The sequence below is a fragment of the Ruditapes philippinarum genome, unplaced genomic scaffold, assembly GCF_026571515.1.
Source record: "Ruditapes philippinarum isolate M1 unplaced genomic scaffold, ASM2657151v2 ctg784_1_1_1_1, whole genome shotgun sequence".
NCBI lineage: Eukaryota > Metazoa > Mollusca > Bivalvia > Venerida > Veneridae > Ruditapes > Ruditapes philippinarum.
Genome location: NW_026862779.1, coordinates 23,471 through 35,596, shown reverse-complemented (window position 1 = coordinate 35,596; position 12,126 = coordinate 23,471). Strand labels below are relative to the sequence as shown.

The following is a 12,126-nucleotide window of genomic DNA, read 5'->3' as shown; positions in this document are numbered from 1 at the left end:
CAACAACAACAACAACAAACAACTGTGGTCGTTTAACACACAGTGATTAAGAGGTTTTTATGTCTTTTTAAAAGGTAGATAAGAAGAATTCAATTTACTTTGTGAAAATAAAATTATCGCAAGTCTCAAAACAATTTAAAGATACTGTATATAAAGTATTTAAACTTTATAATTCCACATCGTCTGCATTGATGTAGTCTATATGTAAAACTACTTGTTAAATGATGTCATAGCATCCGGAATGTGGTATTAGCTCAGTGGTAGCATGGGAGCCTCTCACCCAGGAGAATTGAGTTCACAAACCTTGATCATGAATTCTTTTTTTTTTTTTTTTTTTTTTTTTTAATAATTAATAAAATAGATAGTGCTTTTTCAGTAAATAATATGTTATTTCATTAATGTATTATTCCTTCAGATTTTAAGCATTGTAAGTCAGTGCTATTTCATAGTTATTAAGGTATTAAAGATTTGTTAGACATTTAATTGCTTAAAAATTCAACAAGAAGTTTCAAATCTTATAAATTTAATATAATTCTCATTAAAAAATATTCACAAGAAATTGCCAAAGCAGGAAGTATATTAGGAGTCAACGGACGAAATGTCTTCAGTACATTTTCCCAGGATGAGAAAAAAGCATGTTATTAAGCTCTAGCTGTTTCCAAGAATAAATAGACAGAAAGTCTTGACTTGTCCTTTTTTCACAATTCAAAAAGGATCCTTTTATTTTGTGCACGAAATTGCAGAGCATACATGTAAGCAGCTATAACTACATGAATTGGATTATCTACACGAATGACAGCATTGATGTGTATTACTGCCTTTCTTATGGCTGGTGCACACGTAGTTTGAATGTGTTCCGATGTCTCCACCTTTACATGGTATCTCGCATATGGACACCGTGAGAAGTTGTGAGACTCAGTCAGGAGTGAGAAAATGGGCTGATAATCTTGCTGATCATGTAGCGGTATTTTGAAATTGATAGCCATTCAATACAGTGTGAAAGAGAATCGTTAAAAGTAACAGTAAAAGAGACAATGCTAAATTAAATTTTTGATTGTAGGCTTCCTTATGTTAAGTGTTTAATTTACACTCATTATGTAGATGTAAGGGCATATTGGAATGATATAAACCAAATCTTACTAAAGGTTGTTTTATGTCACATAAATTATGAATACATGTAAATAAATGTTTTATGCCCTCGAAGGATGGCATATTAAAATCGAACTGTCCGTCTGTCAGTCTGTCATTCCGTCAGTCATTTTAGGCTTTATACATATAGACAGTGGTGGTCATGTCCGCTCTGATTCAGTATGCATGAAAGGATTTTTTAATTTTTCTTTCATATATGAAATAACCATAGATGTATGGTGTGTGTCGCGAACAAGACTGGTTTCTATGACTTAGATCCAGGTAATTGTGGGGGTTCAAACTTTGTCAATTTTGATATTAATATACATATAGGCAGATATGGTCGTGTCTGCTCTGAAAAATAATATGCATGAAAGGATTATATTTTTTATTTCACATATGAAATTATCATAAATGTATGATGTGTTGCCCTTAAGACCCGTGTTCCTACGCCTTAGTTTAAGGTCATGCTGGGGTTTAAACTTTTTCAATATTTTATGTTATATACATATAAATGGTGGTTGTTGTGTCCGCTCTGTAACTTCCGTATATACATGAAAGTTTCAATTTTTATTTAAAAATATAAAGTCACCATAGATGGACAATGTGTTGTGAACAAGACCTAGGTTTCTTTGTATAACTTATAGTTCACTGCTTGGGTTCAAACTTTGTCAATTTTTTACCACCACACTTAACATGTAATAGTTGGTTTAGAACTAGAATCCTTCAGGGGCATTTGTCACGTTCTGTGACAGCTCTTGTTTTTTCTCAGTTCTCATATCGTCATGGATCATTACATTATAAATGTAATAAAAATGTCTGATTTCCATAATTATAAATAACACGAATCGTTTTCTGGATTTGGCTGTATCATAATTCATAAAAGAAAATAGTATCGAATTTGCAGTTCAGTATCAAATATTACGTATACTCCGAAAGAGCATACAGTCAAACATTATTTTTACTTGACAAAAAAATTCTGACGTACTTTTATATCTATAAATTTACTTAATTTAGGCGGACTTTTACACTATACATTGGAATAAGTCAACAACTCCTAGTATTTACATTATACTATTTGCTTACATGTATATAGTTACTCAGTGTAAGTTTAGTTAGGTTAGACAGAAATACCTATCTGTTTTGTGTTATTATAATATAATAATAATAATAATAATAATAATAATAATAATAATTATCATTATTATTATTATTATTATTATTATTATTATTATGTTCAACGTCCTTGTCTAAAGACTGACTAAAAAGACCGTTAAAATTGCGATTGATTCTATACACCCTTATTTTAAGCGTAATATAAGAAGTAGATGAATATAACAAGCAAATTAGACATTTATTATTAAAAAATGAACAAAGTTACAGTATTTATAAAAGTAAAAATAAATACATTTAGTTAGGCAAAAAATAATATGCATGCACATTTTTATTTCAAAATATCCGAATTTAGAATATCCGAAACGAGCCCCATTTATCTTTTATATTAGTTTTGTGACACACTAGTCTAATTTTAACTAAACTATAATTTTGTTTACAATATATAAGAAATATATTGCTATCTTTATGAGTTTAATTCAGTCAAACACACAAATTTATTGGTCTTGTATGAAAATTGTCGTCAAATTTGTGATTTAATTGAATTAAGCAGGTGCTCTAATTATGACGTCATTATGTCGTCATAGTAACCAGAAATGCCTAATAAATGTCTATTTTGAAAATGTAACACATTGTACTATACACCTTTAGGTTTTTATCAATATCTAAGATGGGGCCATTTTTGGTGCTTAGTGAACCTTGCTACAATGTATTACATGAGCGTGAATATGTTGCAAAATACATTTTTTGTTGTTTATTACCGTATCTTGCGTACACTTTGATATAATTATCATTGCGTGATAATATTAGAAATAACTATTAATTACTATAACAATTTTATAACACTTTACCTGTTAAAGTACAATTTATTGATACGTTTAAGTGAAATGACTCCATGTGGCGATTAATGTAAAGCTATAAGTTACATTTTGACTTTATTATGCCAGGGTAGAGAGGCTTTAATATTTACAGTGTTAACAGTCATACTTTATAGCTTTTCGTTTAAAATTTCTTTTGTCTTGAAATGTTTTAAGTTTTAAATTGTGAAGAAGGAACATGATTCCGTATCATGGATACAAAACCATGATAGCCTTCAATGCATGTATTAATATAGTGTTAAGTGCGCTTGTTATACTGACATTCAAAAGTTTAAAGTTTATATGTGTTGGCTACTTAAAAGTTACTGTTTTTATTAACATTCTTCATTTTATGTTAGAGTTAGGTTCACCAGGTTAGGTTCACGTTACCGCACAAAAGGTAATTATCTTTTGATTACTTGTTCTGTTTTGGAACTCAAAAAATAAAACGACGTGCTATAATTTCTCCTTTTTACCGCTTAGTTAAGAAGTATTTTTGCATAGAGGTTATAAGTTCAGGTACAAGAATTTTCTTTTACATGGCCAAGTGGACCTAAACTGTGTGACGACATAAGAAATGTCAAAATAAAATTTTCATTGTCTTGTCACGTTTTTGTCTTAATATTATTATTCTGAAACAATAAATGATATAAAATCATGGTAATGGTCAATTTAATAACAATAATTAAGATCTCTCAATATGGGAAAATGACGTAACTCGATGGAATGCGTCAATTATAACCTTTTTGAAAATGTCGTATCTGTCGTATCTCAGAATCATGGATGAATTGTGCAAAACGTGTCTAAACAAAAGTCGTATATAGAATTGTTGTAAAAACATGCACATTAAAGTGATTTATAATATTTCATAATCACGACATTGTTTTAACAAACATTCTTGCCAAATTGTACCTTGTTGCAGCAGTTTTTAAAAAAGTAATTAAGTTTTTTACTCTTCCTGAAAAATAACGATTTTTGAATTACGACTTTTTCGCACGAAGCCGACGATATAAAGAAAGGCAATGACCCCCTGGGGCGGGGCCAATTTTGGCCCCAGAGCTTTTATTTGAACAAATTTGATAGACAGTCACTAGAAGATGTTTCATGTCAAATATTTCAGCTCTAGCTCTTTCGGTTTTTTAAAATAAGATATTTTAAGTTTTTTCTTTCGGTTGCCATTGCAACCAGAGTTCTGCATGAAATTAAATTCTTTGAACAATTTTAAAGGTGATTACCAATGGACCATTCCTGTGAAGGGCTAAGTTGTTTACGATGAGATGTCGTTTAAAGTAAAAGTTTACGGACGGCGGCCGGACGCCTGACGAAAAGTGATCACTTTGTGACAGGTGAGCTAAAAATGGATGGCACAGTTATATAACATGGCTATATGATGTTTGTTTGTTTGTTTAATTGGGTTCTACATCACACAGCACCGTTCCAGCTTTACTGGTGGAGGAAGACCTCAGATGCCCTTCCTTGCATTATTTCAGGCACAAACGGGCACCTGAGTAGAACCACAGACGTTCCGTAAGCTAGCTGGGTAGCTTCCTCAAATAAAAGAATCCAAAGTCCCTGTCGGTATTCGAACTCACAGCGATGAGAGGCAAGTGATTTAAAGTCAACGACCTTAACCACTTGCCCACGGGACAATGTCAAGTACATCATATTGATAAGTAAGGTAGTAGTTATGAGGCCATTATCACAGATAGAAACAGCTTTCCAGTTAAGGTTGACCATATCAATTTTCATAACTTTTAAAAAAGAGGGCCATGATGGCCCTGAAATTGCTCACCTTAATATTAAAAATCTCCATGACATGGAACAAGCAATATTGTAAATTATCAACAAAAGCTGACTTAAAATATAAAAGTTAATATTTGTATCTGAAATAGTGCATGTGTAAAAACATTACTGGTTTCTATCGCTAAGGGAAAACAACAGTTCCAAAAGATGTGTACATATAATCAAAATCAATGACCCTCAGGGCAGTTCCAATTTTGACCCCAGGGCTTTTATTTGAACAAACTTTATAGAAACCACTAAGAAGATTTTTCATGCTTAGTATCTAAGCTCTTAGCTATTTGTTTTTTCTTTTAAAGAACCCCTGGGGCAGGGCCAATTTTTACCCTAGGACTTATATTTCAACAAACTTGGTTAGGATGGTTCAACGTTTCAGGCTTAATATCTAAGCTCTAGCTAAAGAAGATTTTTCAAATTTTCACTAAATAAATATAAGGAAAATGAATGAACCCCCTGGGGCGCGGCCAATTTCAGCCCAAGGGCTTTTACTTGAACAAACTTGTTTATTACTTGTTATTTGAACAACCTAGATGATGTTCCATGCCAAATATCTAAGCTCTAGCTCTTTGGGTTTTTTAAAAGAAGATTCTTTAAGTTTTTTCTTTCAGTTGCCATGGCAACCAGAAATTCTTTGAATGATTTCTAAAGGTTACACCAAAAGAACATTCCTGTGAAGTTTGGATGAAATTGACTGAGCGGTTTATGAGGAAATGTTGTTTAAAGTAAAAGTTAACGGACAGATGACGTACGGACACCGGATGAATTGTTCACACAAAAGCTCATATCGCCACTTTTGGAAGCCATAGTTTGCCAGGTCATGTACTTTGTGTTAATTAATAAGTGTGTAAATTATAAAGCCATTGGTACAGATAAAACTTGCAACTGGTGTTTAATGTTAAGTTAACTTCGTACAGATGTTCCAATTAAATGGACTCAAAAGGAGCTATTTCTTTTGTTATCTTGTTTAGAAGGCCATGGCCCCTTATTCTGTTGTTACAGAATGAACTCTATAGTTCTCTTTTGTTCTGTTTACAGTTACATGGTCCCCTACTTCTCTTCAATAGCATAGACAGACAGACAGATGGAGGGACGGTTAATTACTATATGCCCAGGGGAATAAAAAGAACCTTTATATAATATTTTTTTAATCTTTTCGAAATGGACACCTCACCTTTTCCCTAAAGTAGAACTTTTAAGTTTGCGTAATATTATGTTCTTCACTAATGAAGACCCTCTATGCCTCATTTACAATCCTTTAAACACAGTATATTAGTTTCCTTCCAACAGATCAAGTAAACTTCAAAATATCAATATTTTTGGCAAATTACCTTTAATCTTTCTTTTCTGTTAGACCACTTTGTTAAATGACCAAATATCAGCCTTTTCACTCCTTTGCTCTGGAGATTTCCTGGGCTTGTTGTAATGAATTGTCCATTTCCTAGTGTTTTCATGCACCTATCTCTTATTTCTTTTTCCAAACCAGCACCACCTTCTTCCAAAACCATTTTTGACAAAGTACCTTGATCAAGGTTTAGGTCCTTAGAAGTCAATACAACTAGACATTGAGCCTGAAATATAAAATGTGAATTATAGTAAATTTTAAATGTAGGAGTATTTGTTTGTGTCAAGTATAAATTTGTGACACCAAAGAAAAGAAACTTTATCACGTTGATTTCTAATAATCAACTAATAATCAAAACATATCCAATATCTATTTAATCATTTACTTTACTATCAATGTAAATCAGTGTAAATAAATAAGTTTATCAAATGATTGCTTTACAGCAAATGATGTGATACAACTTATTTATTACAAGAGGGTCCAGAGGGTCCTGGATCGCTTACCTGAGAAATAGGTCAAATGGTCATAGTGGAGACCCTTTTCACCACAATTTGAAAAAAAAAATTTGTACACTGTCAACAAGGAAATTTTAGTGTTAAATCATTTCAAAATTGAACCAGGGGTTTAGAAGTTGTTTAGATTTGTTGTTTTTAGCTCTGGCGGTCATTTTATTAAACAGTTCAGTCTGTCACAAAGTGAAAGGTGAGCTATTAAAAAGATGACAGAAAAAGAGAAGAAAAACAAACATTTGACCTGACAACCGTGATCCCCTGGGGTGGGGTCAAGTTAAACCTAGGGGTTTTATTTGAACAAACATGGTGGACATACACTAAACATGTTTCATGTCAAACATCTAAACTCCACCTCTTTTGGATTTTCACAAGAGGATTTTTTCAGTTTTTACCATATACATATAAAGAAAATTAATGACCCCTGGGGCAGAGCCAATTTGACCTTAGGGCTTTTATTTGAACAACCTTGGTAGACATCCACTAGAAGATGTTTCATGCCAAATATCTAAGCTCTAGCTGTTTTGGTTTTTTTACAAGATTTTAGTAAAAAAATCTTTCAGTTGCCATGGAGTTCCTCATGGAATTTAATTATTTAAATAACTTTGGTAGAGCTTCATGCAAGAAATGTCCCTGTAAAGTTCAAAAAATTTGGCCAAGTGGTTTAGGAGGAGAAGTTGCAAATTGCAAATTTATACCACTGTATACCACTGTATGTCAAGGGCAATAACTCTAACAATAGATAAATACAGAATCCCTAAAGAAAGCCCAACACGGCAAAATTGAAAATGTTGCAGGCTCGGTTTGATTGAGCCTGTTCATGGACGGTACTGGAAAATGCAAGTTACCGTCCACGCCCCCTAGCACCGGCTTAAGCAGAATTCAACATTTAAACGTGAAATAGTAAAATTTTGAATTTAGAAACATCCGCAGATGTGTTCATACGGCGGTTATCATGGAACCTTCAATGTGACACAGTAGTGCCATTCCATGAAAAGCGGCGTATGGTCCCCAAGTAATAAAAAGCGTGTGCCCTAAACGAGAAAACAATGGGCGGAACTAAATAAAAATGGAATTTTGAAAGGGGATCAGAGGTTATGAAGCCTGCGTATCACAGATAAGACGTCAAAAGACAAATTTAAAAAGCAGGCAACATATCCTAAGGGTGATTCAACATTATTCAAGTAGGAATATTGGAACCACCCAACTAGAAAATGCCGAAAAAGTGAAACTAAAAATACCACAAGCACAACAATAATGTCGTGCTGAACGATCTTCAAGGATCGAAAATATAACATCATTGATAAAATGTACGGGGAGACTTTTTACAGCCGCCACACCTAAATATTCAAACGAAAATACCCAGGTGCACAACTACACATGCTGAGCAACATTCTTGTAAAGTTTCATGACTCTAGGTCAATTTTTTTTTGAGTTACATGCGAAGTTGAAAACTGCGAATTTTTTCTAAATCAAGGGCAATAGGTCTAAACAAGAGCCACTGGCGGCGGGGGCAATGCTCGACTTTTTACTTTTTCTAAAAGCAAACAAAGAAATGTTTGAACAAATCTTAACGTTTCCTTTTTATAGATTTAATCGGTCTGTCTTGTCACATTAGTTTTGTCAAAGTATGAATCATTTCCATATATATCTGCCTGTGTATTACAGAAGAAAAAAAAAGAAAAAGATATATATATATATATATATATACCCAGCAACGAGTACTGTTGACCTTGACCCAACTGACCCCTAACTCCATCCAAAGGAAGAATACCATGTAAGCTATCTTCCTACCAATTATAATACAAATCTGTCAATAGATAAAGGCTGTATGAGCAAAAGTGTAAAAAACTATTTTTAGCACTGGTGACCTTGACCCAACTGACCCCTACCTCCATCCAAATGAGAATACCTCAATTTTATGTTCCTACAAAATATACAAGACATCTGTCAATAGAATAAGGTTAATACACCTGTAAAAGTGTAAAAATCTATTTTTGGCATTGGTGACCTTGACCCAAATGACCCCTTACTAAAGGAAAAGGAAGAGGACCTCCCTTGGTATGACTATTATAAACATGAAAGACATTAACTTAAAAATAAAGGCTGTATGATCAGAAATGTTCAGATTTATTTTTTTAACAAGTGACCTTGACTTTGACCTAGAGACGCCTAACGCCACAAAAAATTAGAGGACCGTTAAAGGTATCCACCTACCAAATATGAAAGATATCATTAAATAAATTAAGTAATTAGGTGAAATTTTTTGATAAATCCAACTTGGCAGAATAGGTTAGCCATACAAGGCCCTATTTTCAAAGTGATAAAAAGGGAAATTACTGGGAAAATGGATGGCACATTTATATAACTTGGCAATATCATGTACATTGTATTGATAAGTAAGTGTGAAAATTATTGAGCCATTAGTTCAGATAAAACATAAGATATTTCCAACTTGCAAATGGATGCCATAGTTATGTAACTTGCCTAGATCATATACTTTGTATGGATTAGTATGTGTGTAAATTATGAAGCCATTGGTACAGGTAGAACTTAAGAAAAATCCAACTTGCCGTTAACCTCGTACTGACAGACGGACTGTCGGACGGTTCAATTACTATATGCCCGGGGGCATAAAAATTAATAAATAAGCAAAAATGTTGTATTCTTAAGGGTAATTTAATCTTGCGATGTTAAACAAAAGGCTGAGACATGATTAAATATTCGTACCAGCATTTGTCAATTGTTGTTTACTCTTATCCGATTCAGTGATTATCCGAATTCACTGACAGTTTCCATTAATTTTCAATACTTAATCACATGTCATTAAATTCATTAAAAAAGATTAAAAGATATTTCTATTGCATCATATCAAAACATTTATTGAACGTGACGAAAAACAATCAATTAAGCAATTACAGTAGATATCAAGGCAAGCATAGTGTAATTTTCACACCTTCGCAGATGATAGACGTTTCACCCATTAATCAAGCAAAATTACTCTTATCAGTTTGGTGCATGTTTACACCTTCAAGATGTGTGATTGTTTGTTATTTTGAATGTAGGTATGACATTTGGCAAAATCTGTTCGGATCCCAGAGGTTAATTTTAGAGTAAAACAAGAATGTCGAACGACACATATACCCCCCTTTCTAGCCATTGACTCACATAATTGGTAATTTTATTACAGAAACTTGCCGTAAATCGGTACATGGAAATGTTCAACTATGGAAAAATCAACGAAAACCATTTTGACATTTAAGGCCCATGTGACATTGACCTTTGACCTAATGACCCCTAAATCAATAGAGGTCATCTAATACTAATGACCAATTACAAGGTGAAATATGAAGACTTTGTGATTAATACTTTTCAAGATAATCAGCAGAAACCCTTTTAACATTTAAGGCCCCTGTGACCTTGACCTTTGACCTAGTGACCCCAAAATCAATAGGAGTAATTTACTAGTTATGACCAATCACTATGTGAAATATAAAGACTTTGTGATGAATACTTTTCAAGATAATCAGCGGAAACCATTTTCACATTTTAATGTCCCTGTGACTTTGACATTTGACCTAGTGATGACCAATCACTATGTGAAATATGAAGACTTTGTGATACATAGTTTTCAATATAATCAGCGGAAACCATTTTGACATTTAAATTTCCTGTGACCTTGACCTTTGACCTAGTGATCCCAAAATCAATAGGGGTCATCTACTAGTGATGACCAATCACTATGTGAAATATGAAGACTTTGTGATGAACACTTTTCAAGATAATCAGCGGAAACCCTTTGGACATTTAAGGCCCATGTGACATTGACCTTTGACCTTATGACCCCTAAATCAATAGAGGTCATCTACTACTAATGACCAATAGCTAGTAGAAATATGAAGACTTTGTGATGAATACTTTTCAAGATAATCAGCAGAAACCCTTTTAACATTTTAAGGCCCATGTGACCTTGACCTTTGACCTAGTGACCCCAAAATCATTAGGGGTCATCTACTAGTTAAGACCAATCACTATGTGAAATATGAAGACTTTGTGATACATACTTTTCAGGATAATCAGCGGTAACCATTTTCACTTTTTAAGGTCCCTGTGACCTTGACGTTTGACCTAGTGACCCCAAAATCAATAGGGGTCATCTACTAGTTATGACCAATCACTGTGTGAAATATGAAGACTTTGTGATACATACTTTTTAAGATAATCAGCGGAAACCATTTTGACATTTAAGGCCCCTGTGACCTTGACGTTTGACCTAGTGACCCCAAAATCAATAGGGGTCATCTACTAGTTATGACCAATCACTATGTGAAATATATAGACTTTGTGATAAATACTTTTCAAGATAATCAGCGGAAACCATGTGGTCTACCGACTGACAGACCGACAGACAGACCGACATTAGCGAAACAATATACCCCTTCATCTTCGAAGGGGGGCATAATAAGAACAACAAGAGCACCACTAGGGGGAGCATTATATGCCCGAAAGTGATATTTATTTAGTAAAGATGAAGCATTTGTAAGACATTGGAATAAAATAAAGTATTACCTCCTTCACATAACAATCTTCCTATGAAGTTTGAATATTGTGGTCCAAATGGAACTCAAGTTATATTCCGTAAACTGTTTTCAGTTTTAAGGTAGTAGTGACCTTGACCTTTGACCCAAAACCAATAGGGGTCTTCTACCCAATATGGACAATCATCCTATCAAGTTTGAACACTGTGGGCCAAATGGAACTTAAGTTATGCTCCGGAAACTGTTTGCAGTTTTAAGGTAATAGTGACCTTTGACCATGTGACCCCAAAATCAATAGGGGTCCTCTACCCAATATAAACAATCATCCAATGAAGTTTGAACACTGTGGGCTAAATGGGACTTAAGTTATGCCCCGGAAACTGTTTTCAGTTTTAAAATAATACTTATTTGACCTTTGACGTTAAGACCCCAAAATTATTAGAGGTCTTCTACCCAATATAGACAATCATCCTATGAAATTTGAACTCTGTGGGCCAAATGGGACTTAAGTTAAGCTCCGGAAACTGTTGTCAGTTTTACGGTAATAGTGACCTTGACCTTTGACCTTGTTACCTCAAAATCAATAGGGGTCTTCTACCCCATATGGACAATCATCCGATGAAGTTTGAACACTGTGGGCGAAATGGGACTTACGTTATGCTCCAGAAACTGTTTTCAGTTTTAAGGTCATAGTGACCTTGACCTTTGACCTTGTGACCCCAAAACCAATAGGGGTCTTCTACCCAATATGGACAATCATCATATCAGGTTTGAACACTGTGGGCCAAATGGGACTTAAATTATGCCCCGGAAACTGTTTTCAGTTTAAAGGTCATAGT

The 12,126-nt window shown here is 33.8% G+C and overlaps 1 protein-coding gene across 1 annotated transcript in view; it reads right to left on the bottom strand.

Moving 5' to 3' along the window:
- Positions 1 to 12,126, bottom strand: part of LOC132720172 (uncharacterized) — a 161,449-nt gene that overhangs the window by 125,859 nt on the left and 23,464 nt on the right. The window contains exon 5 of the mRNA XM_060704214.1: positions 6,227 to 6,466. Within this exon, the coding sequence (XP_060560197.1) occupies positions 6,227 to 6,466 (240 nt within the window). The remainder of the gene's footprint in view (positions 1 to 6,226; positions 6,467 to 12,126) is intronic.